Here is a 13,882-nt window from a genome sequence, read left to right on the forward strand (position 1 = left end):
CTGGCCTCTTCCAACTCTATGATTCTAAAATGAAAATCCTCTTGCCAGACTCAAAAATATGCCTACAATAAGTAGGAGGTGTTAGAATCTGTAAAAGCTGTCTGATTACGCACTGAAATTCTTCATGGAAATCTCCAGACAGGGAACAAATAAAACAAATCAAATCACTTGTCTTTTGGTACAAACTAGCAAACAGTATTAAAGAGGAAGGTTTAAAAAGCTTACCTGTTTTTTCTTTAAGTCTCTAAAGGCAGCAATGTCATCCGGGGAATCAGATGGGACACTGCTAACTATTCCAGTGCCTTAAAATATGTCGAAAAAGCACAGATTAGCCTATTTGTATTTTTATTGCAAAAACGCGCCAAATTAATGACACATTTTTAAAAAGGCTTCTATTTCCAAGTAGCTCAAGTCAAACAGTAAGAAAATAAGGCAATATTTTTATCCACTTGGCTATATGGGATACATTGCAACTAAGAACATCTCTTGTATGCTACCACACTGAAGCATTACACAATTGTATTGAAACCAGAACATGCCCACAAATATTTCTTTAAAAACTGTTCCCTGACAAAAATCTTTTGACAACTCCCTCCCTGAGACGCCAAAGCTGCAACCAGACGACAACTGAAGGAACTCTGATGATAACTTGGGGGATCTTTGGAGATTCTCATGGCCAATTTGCACAGAGGAAGGAAGAAACATGCACGCGTAGAGTACAAAAAAAATAGGCAAGATTGATTTGGTAAGATTGATAAATCTTTTAAAATATATCTGGAAGAAAACATCAAACTTGGAAGGGGCTCATAATTGCAATTATATTAAATGAATGTGTTTATATAATGCACCCTTGAAGTTAAAAGGCTATTATCTAATCTAGCCATCAGCCTTCTGCAACTCAGTCTCCAGAATCTAGACTACAGAAATATTATAGGTTCTTGGCTGAGAAAAATCTAAAAATCTATCTATGCAAAGAAAGGTATTAGCTCGCAGAAGGAGTTGTAACTAATGCAGAGAATGCAGACTTGCCTTTATCTTCCTTAATAGACAGCATTGGGAGGGTATAGATGACTTTGTAGCACGTTAGAGGAGCTGACAGTGCAGTCCCAAGGATCTCCTAAGCAGAGAAGAAGGATTAAAGATGAGGACCTCTCCGCCCAAGTCATAGTTACAACTGAAGTGGACACAAATGAGATTATTATATAGGGTAGACATAAAAGGCCTGGATCTAAACATCTCCTATGTGCAGACAGAAGGCACTCCTATCTATCTGAAAGATGCAATGCCACATTTTCAACTCCAGAAGGAACTTGGGGGAAAGACAGGTAGTAATGGATTACACCTGAGAAGGAGGAATAGAAACAACATTGCACTTATAGAAGTGCACACTACAGTTATAGCCTTATAGTATATTTCAGAATCTTTCGACTTGAACCAAAGTCTTTTGGACCAGATTCTCATGAAGTGGTATATGGAAATATTTCGTACTGCAGCCCAATTACTGTCAGAAATGTTGTGTGGCTTCAGACTACGAACTGGGAAACCCAGCTTTGAATCTCACTCTGCCATGGAAGGCTGCTGGGCCAACTTTGGCCAGTCACACACTCTCAGCCTAGCCTACCTCACAGGGTTTTTTTATGGGGATAAAATGTAGAAGAGGAGAACAATGTAAGGTGCTTTATCCCCTGGGGATAAAGAGGGATTCAAATGACAAATACATTAAAGCAGAGTATGCATATTACATCTATTTCACAGTAGCTCAATGGTTACCAATTAGTTTCTGGTTGAATTGAAGGTGTTGGTTTTGAAATCCTTCATGACCGAGAACTCACACAAAATTGCTGCCCTCAGTATGGTTTCCTGAGGCAGTTTGCTCATTTTAGCAAAGGTGCCAACCAGCAAACAGGTAAGCTCAACAGCTGCCCCTACCCAAAAATTATTTATGCTCCTACCTGATGGAAAAACTTGTCTGACAATGTCAGCCTACGAAACATTTTTATTCCTTTACACATGTATAAAATGTTTGGATGGAAATTATCCCTTCCAAAGATTCTGAGAGTAAGTGCACTACCTTGAAAAGGTTATGCACAATGTGCATGAGAAAGGAACTTTAGTTCAGTACTGATGTAGTATGCTAATATTACAGATAATGCCCAAGTTGGACATTCAAACAGTACCACATAAATCATTTTAGTCACAGACTGAAAAAGGTTTACCTCCCCCATAAGCTCCTTCACAACAGGTACTACTCCATTAGTTTTTGTGAAACCTTGGTAAGACATATTCCTTGCAGCTCTCTGTGTACAAATAAAAATATCCCCATTCACAGTCTCGAATCCAATGTACTTCATATCAGGGCGAACCCAACAATTAGTCTGTCCAAACATAGTCTCTGGTCTCATAGTAGCAGCTACCAAGAAGATATTCTTTCCTTTAAGGCCACTGTAAGGGAAGGAAAGGTAATCAGCGAAGTATCTTTGATTACTTATATGAAGCCCCAAAAGCTGAGGAGTTAAAATTAGCCCTTTGAAACTTTCTAACCTATTGCCAAAATCCACTATAACATGATGATAAGGCCTCACCTTTGACAACCCAAATCAAGCGTATCTGGGAGCCCAACTATGTCAACACTTTCATTTTGCACAGTATAAGTGAAAGAAAGATCCTTCTTTCTACAGATATAAAATTTGAATGTAGAATGATCAGACTTTTCTTTTCCTGCAGAATAGTCAGATGCACTTTGAATCAAAACCCACATTATCAAAATCAGCAATTCTTGGGCTAACTATCAATTGAATGCAGAAAAAAGAATTCATAGCATGAGCTCAGCTTGATCATATCACATATCCATTTAGTCCAGCATCCTGCTTCCAATAGCCTCTAGGCAGATATTACCTAGAAATTCACATGTAAGGCATGAGGCCAGAAGCTCACTCCTATTTGAGAATCTACATCTAGAATTTATCGGTACAATGCCTCTGAAGTAGGAACTTCCACTCTAACAGCTGTTGAGAGACGAGCCCTCCATTAATTTGGCCAGGTCCTTGTAAAAGTGATCTAAGCCAGTGGCCATCACGTATCTTATTCCAGGGAATTCAGGATTTACTTGTAATAAGCTAATGATTTTGCTTCTGTTCTGTCAATTACAGCAAATAAGTCTTTAATAAGCAAAAAGGCTTATTATACTATAATAATTTATTATTATAAACAACCTCTGGAGCCAGCTACTTTTGTATCTGGCAGATTGATAAACACTCTAGAGACTTACCTTAATTTCACAGGATAAGGTTCTACCACCTTCATCTTAATTAATGTGTATTCTTGAGGTCCAACACCCTAGCAAGCAATGCAAACAATGAGTACACCACTCCTGTATCTGGCACTTATAAGCTATGTCTGAATATGATAAAACATCCTGAAGAATACCAGATTTCATACACTAGACTAGACTGCATATAACTACAAGACTAGGCTCTGCATTATCCCTGTGGAATCAATGTCTGTTCAACTAACGAATGGATACATCAGTATGACATAATAAAACTAAGGTACAAAATAAAATCTAACAATGCACTGTTTAGAACCATGGGCAGGATCCAAAAAGCTCATCAAGGACTTGTGCCCTCAAAAGAAGTTTGTGACCCTTTCCTCTGAATACCCAGTTCCTGATTCCAAATCACAAAATACTTTGAAAACTCCCATCTCTTCAAAAACAATTTGCCATGCAACATGATATACGTGTGAGAAGAAGGGCAGCAGTAGTACATGAAAGCATTTTGGACGGGAAAAACAAAAACCACCACAATCCAGTTTAATAACCCTGTGAACTTGTGGAACTAGTTGCATAGTTCTTCAGATCTTGGTTTGGTATACATTTTAGCAAACTCCTCCAGGTTTCCATTTAGAGACTGAAGATAATTTAGTGAATAAACATAACTTGCAAGGGATTATTTGTACAGATGTCAGGCTTTCCCTGTAATTTCCCTGTAAATAGTAATTTCAAGAACAGTATGTAAGTTACACTCAAATGCATCAAGAATTATTCATTACCTCCCCTGTTTGTCTGTCATGATCCATGCATGGCTGTCCATCTTTTGGTGAATAAATAGTGTATCTAGAACACACATTAATTTGGTATGTCACAGACCATATAGAGACATTATAACAAGAACACACATACTCTCAATAGATTCCACTCCTTAGGGCTTTATAGAGAACAATATCATCAAGAAAGGGCTGCTCAGAATGATAAGGAACTGTTCCTGGTTTCTTATTCTATTTCCACCTCCCACTGAAAATTCTCAGGCCCATATTATGTGGTATGTGTCCCCCTAATTAGATTGAATTGAATTTTGGATCCAGAGGACTGAGAACAGAATAAGTCTTCAGAACCAAACTCTTCCCCTTTCCTCTGCAGCACCCAGAGGATTCTGAGACTCTGGAATGGGGAACTGCAAAACAAACGAACAAACAAATTCCCACACACGGTTGAGCAAGAGCCCTTGCTCTATTTGAATTCAAGCTTAGGGAGAGTGGGGAATAGTGGCCACTTTCCTTTCAAACTGCACCCCACATCCTTCCTAAGAGTGCCTCAACAATCAGAGGTAGCTTTTTAATGGGGGGGGGGGCAGTGTGGGGAAATGGGACACACCCACTGCACATACTTCTGTTCACGGATTCAACCCAATATACCGAGTCATTAAAGCAGCAACTGTTTATGATTTAACACAGAACTACAAAAAAGGGAGGCTCCTTCTGTCATTTCAGAAATAGCACAGGTCCTCAGTATGCATGTATTATTTACCAGCAAAAGTTCAAAATGATCATTTGCCCTTTAGTACATCTCTGAACTATGAATTCAATTCATAACATACTAATTTTTTAAGTTAAGAAACCTCATTTCTTCACTAGGACAACTCACTGAGAATGAAATCCATAACCCCTCACAGTAAAAAAACAAAACATTAAAATTGGATGATGTCCATAGCCAGGATGTAATAAAGTAACTACCAGAGCATATTTATACAATAGTACAATAAGTTAGCCATGTGGGGACTTTATCTTTTTAACTAAATAACAGACTAGGTGTACAATGGGATTACACTTACCGTTTGCCAAATTTTATTTTATTTCTTTCCCTTAGGGTTAGAAATTGCCATCGTACAAAAGAATCATAATAGGGATTAACATCAGTGGTGATGAAGGAACGTCTCCAATCTACCTGAAAGTATTTTAAAAGGATGAGTCTACTAGCACTCCAGAAGTTTCAAAAGCTACAATCAACCAAAACAGCATCAAACTCCAATAAATGAGTACAAGCCCATTGCTTGAGTCTAAGTGGGATCGACACATTGGCGTTTTTCAGACGGACATAATATCCTGGGGGAAAACCAGGATCATACATGCCAGGATGTTTCTATCTCAGTTTCTCCCTCCACATGGCTGCCCATTATCGCGTTCAAACAGGGAGGAACAATTCCAGATGATTACACATGGTCCCCGGTTTAGTTTCATTTTCCAGGCCAACATTTCCATGCATGCGCGAACAGTCCCATTTTTCCAACGTTCTGATTGGTTGCAGCTGTGGGGTGGGGAGAGCAGGTGGCAAGGCGGGAAAAATAAACTGGTCCATCTCCCACGGTGTTTGCATGGGAGAAGGATTGGCACTTTTTAAAAAAGAACCACCAATTTATCATTTTTGAAAGCCGTGGGATAAGGGTAATCTTGCAGAGTGGGCCAGAGTTAGACCCAGAAGCCGTGTGGAAATCATGGCCGAACCGGGATGTTTTACTTCCTTATCCCAGGATATATGGTCCATGCGGAAAACGCCATTGTATTTGTTGTGTTGCCCTAGATAAAGAGGTATGCTGCAAAACATCTTTTGAAAATATGTAAACAAATTAAAACTAGCAGTAAAGCCTGTTATATAAACAAATACTGTCCTAGAAGACCGCAGGTGGGTTAATGGTGGCCATTAAGGTGGCCAACCCCTCCTCCTTTCCTCCCCACTTGGCCCTAAAATGTACCACAGACAACCAAAACTTAATCTAATTATTCAATGGAAAAAAAGCTTACGTACAAGTTCTATCTTCCCACCCCACCCCACCCCGCACCCCACCCCACACACAGACAGGCTTTTCTAACTTTGCAAACGGGCTCTCCTTTCTCAGATTCTCCACCACCAATACAGACAGACAGACAAGCTCCTCTAACTTTGCAAACAGGCTCTTCTTTCTCAGATTTCCCGCTCTCCCCACCCCACATACAGATAGGCTCCCCTAACTTGCAAATGGGTTCTTCCAGCTCAGCTGCAGCTTGACAGAGTCCCCATGTTCCCAGGCAGGAAATTCTTCAAAGTTCACCACAGGGACCCAGTCCTGGTAGGGAGAAGCACACCGGGGGGGGGGGGGTGTAATGGCACCCTCCTGCACTTTTCCCTCTTTTCAAGGCTCGCCATTGCCAGGAAGAAGCACACCATGGGGGAAGGAGGAGAGTATGGCTTTCTGGAGCAAGGGCTGCTGGGAAGTATAGTTCTTGCCCTCCATGAGGAGCTGGAATCTAAGCCCTCCCAGATGGCTGAGGACTATAGTGTCCAGCAGCTCTCACTTTTTCTGGTCTGTCATCAGAAACACACTGTTCAATTATATAGTAAGACATATACAATATCAAAGCATAATTGTATGCAGTCCAATATTTTATTTTAACCATGTCTACAGAATTAGGTAAGGTTGCAGGGGAAGGGAGAAATCTGCCCATTAGTTTAAGTCAAACAGTTCTTTAAAATACTAATTTGAGAAGTAACATATACCTTCAGTCCCATGCTCTTTAAATCTTTAATAGTCAGAGGTGGGAAGTAATCGAGCCAATGTTCAGCCTCTGAAAACTTTATTATTTCTTCATCAGAGAGGCCCAAAGACTTCATGATTCCCCACTGATGTTTTGATGATCCAGCCTTAGCAGCAGCCTTGCTCTTTAATGAAAATAAGAAAAGAGAGTGAATATCCAAAAAACGACACAGATTTGACAGAACTGAAGAAAGCTCAGCCTGAAGAAACATTTTCACATTTAAAGAGCAGCTGTAGCTTCAATAGCAGCAAAATCATCTTCAATAGCAGCAAAAAAACCATGCACCTTTTAAACAGTACCTTTTTGCCTTTAGCCTTGTCTTTGATGACCATTTCATCCCCCTTGGATTCCTCCTCTTCATCAGGGAATTCTGGTGGACAACCATACAGTTCCATTTCTCTTTTCAGCTTATCTGCACATGCCTATGAGAAAATCCACAATGGCTTGGTAGTAATGGTTAGAGCAATCATTTGTACATCTATCACTTTACTATTCCTTCTCACCATATAAGATCAGCTGGAAATGGCTTAACCCTGGTACCAAATTATTTAGAGCCAATGGGACTTTAAAAAGCAATTCTCCCACCAAACAACTCCACCACCACCCTGCCCCAAAAGTATGTATTATGACTTGGGAGTCTGCTGTTCAAAGAAAAAGTTTTAAAAATTCCACTACAAATGCTCAGCACTTTGGATATGCTAGAAGAGTTCTTTGGATCCTAGCCTGTAGCCTTAGGCAAGCAAATTAGAACTGTGTGCTAGTTACATAGGAAGTTTATGCGCCCTCTCTCCAGGAACCTGATTGAGGTGGCTCATAAAACAAAAACAAGGCACTAAAATCATTAAACATAAGGATAATTCATTTAAAAGAAACTAGGCACATCTGAAAATCACTGGCACTCCACTGAGTACTAATTACCATGGCAAAGAAATAGCTCAAATTGCTAAGCGAAAGCAGAAATTCCCAAACTTTTCACTACAACGTGGACTTTGTACTGTTATTCAGTCCAAATCTAAAAATAAGACCCAGGAGAAGCCGCTTTGCCTCGAAACACTGAATACATATTTCTTTGGTACAGAATTTGAATGGTATTTTTCACAAACAAAACACAAAACCCTAATTTTACCTTGATGGGCATGCCAGTGCAGTGCAGTCCAAATGGGAATAGGCAGATTTTTCCTTTTAGCCTCTGATAGCCAACAGCAAACTACAGGAAACAAAAGCAATGGCCAACATTAAGCAATAATATACTGGTAGTACACACCAAAAAAATGTGCAGAAGAAGGGTCAAATACAAGTAGGTAAGTTAAAAGCATTTAGTGTTGAAAGGTTATCACTCATTTAAGATTTAATCCTCCCCTTTATGATTATTCATTGATGTTACCCAATCTGTGATTACAAAGGAGCCAGAAAAAACGAAAATAATTCACTGCATAGCTTTGCAACATAACAAGACTGGAAACATTCTAGAGTCCACAGTTGTTCCATCTCAAAAGCTCTGAGTCTGACAATATTTTTGGAAGTCCAAACAAAAACCTTGACCAGCAGGAAACAAAGATAATGTATGCTAAAGTCACCAACCAAGATATGTGAAAACTGAAGCATATTTCTGCTTTTCTGAAAGGTGAACAGGTGAATTTTTAAATGAAAGAACCACTGAGGACACCTCGCTACATGCCAGTCCAGCTGAACTGTGACAGGCAGGAAACTGAAATGTATCACAGAAACACAGGAATCAAGTAAAGAAGTGCTTTAATCAGCCAATAAAATAAATATATGAAGATGTTAAGATCCGACATGGGGAAGTTGCTAGACAGAAGAAACTGGCCAATTGTGTTCAAATGTTTAGACTGAGAATTCTTGCTAAACCCTTCAACCCAGTGGTTAAATTATTCAAATAATTTAACAACCAGTTCCGGTGGTGGGATTCAAATAATTTAACAACTGGTTGTATACAAGCACCATTTTAACAACCGGTTCTAAGAACATAAGAACATAAGAACAAGCCAGCTGGATCAGACCAAAGTCCATCTAGTCCAGCTCTCTGCTACTCGCAGTGGCCCACCAGGTGCCTTTGGGAGCTCACATGTAGGATGTGAACGCAATGGCCTTCTGCGGCTGTTGCTCCCGATCACCTGGTCTGTTAAGGCATTTGCAATCTCAGATCAAAGAGGATCAAGATTGGTAGCCATAAATCGACTTCTCCTCCATAAATCTGTCCAAGCCCCTTTTAAAGCTATCCAGGTTAGTGGCCATCCCCACCTCCTGTGGCAGCATATTCCAAACACCAATCACACGTTGCGTGAAGAAGTGTTTCCTTTTATTAGTCCTAATTCTTCCCCCCAGCATTTTCAATGTATGCCCCCTGGTTCTAGTATTGTGAGAAAGAGAGAAAAATTTCTCTGTCAACATTTTCTACACCAGGAAACCTGTAAAGGTTTCAATGGTGTTGATTCTCAGCACAGCCGCTTGGCCTTGACTGGATTCCAGGACTCGGGCGATGGGCCAGAATCGGCAGCAATTACTCTGGTAGAGGCCTTATCTCACAGAGAGAGATGAGAATGCCGTTCCCATGAGAATGGGACTGGGGAAACCGGGAGGGGGATGGGACGGAGAAGGTTATAACCTGTGGTTCTGGCGGGAGACTTCATTCCTGTCACGTCGTGTACGTGAGCTTTCTAAGATGTCTGAATAAACGGTCTTTCAACCCAAAAAGCCTTTTATTTCTGCTCTATGGAATTCCTTACATTGTGACAGGAATCAATCTTCATCTTCCTTCTAAATATCAGTGGACCTCTGGTGTTCCGGCATGCAGAGGTTGAATATTCCTGAAACTGTGGAAGGCACGGTAGCCCCATAGAGGGTTCGAGCCTTCCCTCCTGGCTTTGAGGATCCAGCGGGAGAACGGGTCTCGCTGGTGACTTCTCCCCGCCCTCGCTTCAACACGAAGTCTTCCCTTACTTCAATTGGGATGAGGGACGCGAAATGATCAGCGCGGAGTTGCATGAGTCGCTTTGGGCGCTGTCTATGGATCGGTAAGCGCTGTGGATCGGATCTCTACCCGTTTCGGTGTGGATTACAAAACCTCAGATGCAACTCTGTCACTGGAGGAGATGGGTCTGACCACTTTTCATGGCAACCCAGGAGTCAATTGAACGGTTCCTTGACTCAGTATTTCGATGATGCTCCCAAGAATCCACAGTGGCATAGCACCGGGGCCGCCCCAAGACCGCAGTTGATACCAACTTTATCGGATCAGGAATTGGGAGAAGGTTTCCGTGCCGGTTCCCAATCGGGCCTCTCCAGATCCCGGACTAAAGGTAGCTGATGCACAAGAGGCGCTCGTGGAGCCGCCTCGGTGGACTCTCGAGGTGCTGCTCTCCGATGAGGAGAAATCTGGAAAGCCTGACTCCCCATCCGGATTTATTTCCCGTCCAAAGAAAGCTGGGACGATGAAGTGGCCCGACCGCGCAGATGCCCAAGAGGCATGGGCCCGCGGAACGCCAGCTATGGGAGGAGGAACGAACAGCTGCAAAAAGAGCTGAAAACCTGCAAAGAGACTGTGAACAACAGCGCAAAGACATCCAACGCTCGAACTGGACCGAAGCCAAAGACGCTGCTGTAACGGCAATATATGCAGGATTTTATCGATCCATGATAAGGTCCTGGAACACTCTAAAATGGACCTGAACGCCAACGCCAAGGCATCAAGGCTCTTCCAATGCAAAGTGAACTGACTGCAGCCATTCAACGAAAGACGAACTAAGCCAAACTGGAGCGAAAGCGCCCTTGCATGCGCATCAAGATGCCTTGACTCGCGAAGGGAGAGGGAATTAGCTGCCTTGGAACAGGAGCTGAAGAAGCAGCGATAGGATGCCCCGAAAGCTGGTGCCTACACCGCTACCCTAGCGCCCAACACCACTGCCCTCCTATCGGGCGACGGCTTCTAGGGTCCTGCTACCGCCAGCATCTGCGCCTCCCAAGGTCCTGCTCTCCAAAGAGGGCCAGCGGCGCCAGGCCCGTGCCTCCACCGATTCCTGCTCTTCCTGCTCACGCCTCAACCTGCGTGAATCGCAGCCCCAGCTGGCTCCAAGGGTCGTGGGAGAGAGGATACTACAGGCCCCGATCCCTGCCCGCTTAGATGGGACCGCTTCTAAGCTCCCTACTACTTCATCCTGCAACTCGATGCACATATGGAGGAGTTTGATGACTTATATCGATCTGAACGCGGAAAAAATAATGGACATCGGGTTCTGTCCTGGATGGGGTGGCTGCTGACTGGTTTGTGACTCTTTTTTGAGCTGCAGGCGGATGATACTCGCACAGTGGCTGCATTTCTTCAAGCCTTACGGGCCCGCTTCCAAGATCCGGACGCTGAAAATGAAGCCATCCGTACCATAAAATCTATTCAGCAGGGCAACCGTTCTTTTTTGCGAATTTGCTCATGAATTCCGTCGGATGGCTGCTGCGACTTCCTCCTGAGTGGCCTGAACGCATGAAATGTGAATACTTCTTTGATGCCATCGACATCAAACTTCGCGGAAACGGTGCTTCTCATCCGTGATCCCGCGCACTATCGCTGAATGGATCGAATTGGGATCGCATGAAGTAGCGGCTCGCTTTGGATTACGCGCAGCTCGGGCGTCCCACGCCTCGAAACCTCGCTACTACAACCACCTCTGCGACTTCGCCAAGTTGCCAAGCCGCTCTCTACCAAAACCACCTCCCTCAACGCTGGCCGGCGCTTGGGATTGTGCCTCTATTGCGGGGACCAGGCCATCTGGCTGCCAACTGCCCGAAAACAGAAGTCCACTGGCCTCCGACCCCACGCACCCCTCTGCCAAGCCACCACGGAGGTTCGGGTCCTCCTCCAACGGGCTCGTCTAAAGCTGTTACCGGGCTGTGATCCCAGGGAGGGGAAGTGGGCGGTTTGCCTCTCATCAGCACCCATGGATGTGGGTCCTACTCCAGATCGCGGTGGAGTGAAGGCAGCCCCCATTACGGTTCAAGCGGTTCTGGCTTCAACCCTGCTAAGCATGCCGCGTGATTCTAGCCTCAGCCCTCGTAGGATTCTGGCTGCTCCCATTGCTTAATCGCGGCCCCAAGTGGCTGAAGAGCTTCGGTTTTAGACCGAAGTTCCCTAGCAAAGCCCATACCGCTTCACACAAATGGATCGGCAGCCCACTCGGAGCCGAGGGCCCGGCTCGATTCAAAAGCGTAACCTGTTCTTCTTCGTTAAGCTGACCATTGGGAGAAGATTAGTTTCCACACTTGCTCCAGTGGCCAAACATTCCATTGTCCTGGGCATGCCATGGTTATTGTTACATGAACCAAATATTATTTGGAAAGAACGGATTCTAGAATTCACTGATCCCCTGTGGAGAGCATATGAATTGGGGAAAACCCACCACCCAACGACATAAACTCCTGGTTTCTTCGGGCTGTACACGGCCCCAATGATTCTTTCAATTCCTCTGGCATTCCACAAGCTTTACCAGGACTTAGCCAGAGTGTTTCAAGAACAGGAATGTGATCAATTGGCCCCCCATAGAGACACTGACTGCAAGATCATATTACAGTCTGGGCTCAACTACCCAAGGGTAGAATCTATCGATGAGTCTCCTAATGAAGAGAAGGAACCTCGCGTCTCTTAGATAAAACCTTGTTTCAAGCGGATTCATAATGACGGCTACCAAACATATCAGCATCTACCCTGTCCTATTTTGTAAAGAAAAGGATCGGTCTTTAAGACTTTGTACTGATTACCGAGGATTAAATGCTGTTTCCATGTCCAATAAATACCCTTTGCCCCTTAATCAAGGACCCTTAGATGCATTGGGCAAGGGGACTGATTTTACTAAGTTGGATTTGAGAGAAGCATACTACCACAGAGTCAGGATTGCAGAGGGCTACTAACATTTGACAGCATTTAATACCAAATTTGGACAGTATGAATACTTAATTATGCCATTCGGGTTAGCTAGGGCACCCACATTCATGGCCCCTCATCAATGAAGTTTTGCATGACTTATTATATAAAGGAGTAGTTGTATACTTAGGATGATGTTTTAATTTATTCACAAACCATGGAGGAGCATGAGGCTTTGGTTCGAAGTATTGCAACGCTTACTCGACAACTCCCTCTTCGCAAAACTGTCTAAGTGCTGCTTTTCATCAATCCTCCATAGACTATTTGGGCTACAGGATCTCACCCGAGGGGTTTAAAAATGGATCCTGCAAAGATTGAAGCAGTCCTCCAATGGCTCGTTCCCTCACCAACCGAAAGAGCTCCAATCTTTCCTAGGGTTTGCCTAATTTTATCGCGTGACTTTATACCCCAATTTGCTGAACTAACCCCTTCCACGCAGACTTATTACGCACTAAGGGTAAAGACCCACAGGCTGCCAAGCCCGCCCCTCCCTTGGTCTCAGGAATGTCAAACAGCCTTCCAGCTTTTGAAATCGACTTTTCACTCACCGAAAGCCTTTCGTCTTAAAGCACCTCGACCCAGACCTTCCTTTCGCGGGTTCACGTGGATGCTTCGACAAAGCGCTTGGCAGCCCTGTTGCAGAGAAATAAAGATGGTAGGCTTGTTCCGCGGTGCTTATTTATCAAAAAAATTCTCCGGCTCAGAACTTAACTGGACCGTAGGGGATAAAGAGACTGCTGCCATCAAGGTAGCGGCTTTCACTTTGGCCACTGGCTTGAGGGGCTAAACACCCTTCCAGGTTTGGTCGGATCACAAGAACTTGGCCGCCCTCTCCCCCCCCCTCAGAATGTCTGCAAAACAACTACGCGCAATGATTTCTTTTCCGTTTTCTTTCACTGTCCATTTTTCCCCGGAAAAACCAACAAACTGGCTGATGCTGTCGCCTTCCCGGGAGGGGGTGGAGCTGCTTTACCGAGACATCCAGCGCACTGTCCTCTCCTCCCAACTGGGGCTGGCCGTCCACTCGATCTCAGACATCCGCCTCCTCCTCCATCGCCATACCCAGCCTTGTCTCCCCTTCCCGCGGGAACTTCGAGGAGGCGTGGT

At 43.8% G+C, this 13,882-nt stretch overlaps 1 protein-coding gene across 2 annotated transcripts in view; it reads right to left on the bottom strand.

Annotated features, from left to right (window-relative positions):
• Positions 1-13,882, bottom strand: part of LARS1 (leucyl-tRNA synthetase 1) — a 70,469-nt gene that overhangs the window by 42,766 nt on the left and 13,821 nt on the right. For both annotated transcript variants that reach the window (XM_048489873.1, XM_048489872.1), the window contains exons 4-12: positions 7,973-8,053; positions 7,146-7,268; positions 6,809-6,970; positions 5,109-5,221; positions 4,051-4,114; positions 3,269-3,336; positions 2,217-2,442; positions 1,030-1,117; positions 226-302 (exon numbers count right to left, since the gene is read on the bottom strand). In XM_048489873.1, coding sequence (XP_048345830.1) covers positions 226-302; positions 1,030-1,117; positions 2,217-2,442; positions 3,269-3,336; positions 4,051-4,114; positions 5,109-5,221; positions 6,809-6,970; positions 7,146-7,268; positions 7,973-8,053 — 1,002 coding nt within the window. The remainder of the gene's footprint in view (positions 1-225; positions 303-1,029; positions 1,118-2,216; positions 2,443-3,268; positions 3,337-4,050; positions 4,115-5,108; positions 5,222-6,808; positions 6,971-7,145; positions 7,269-7,972; positions 8,054-13,882) is intronic.

This window comes from Sphaerodactylus townsendi, linkage group LG03 (genome assembly GCF_021028975.2).
Source record: "Sphaerodactylus townsendi isolate TG3544 linkage group LG03, MPM_Stown_v2.3, whole genome shotgun sequence".
Taxonomy (NCBI): domain Eukaryota; kingdom Metazoa; phylum Chordata; class Lepidosauria; order Squamata; family Sphaerodactylidae; genus Sphaerodactylus; species Sphaerodactylus townsendi.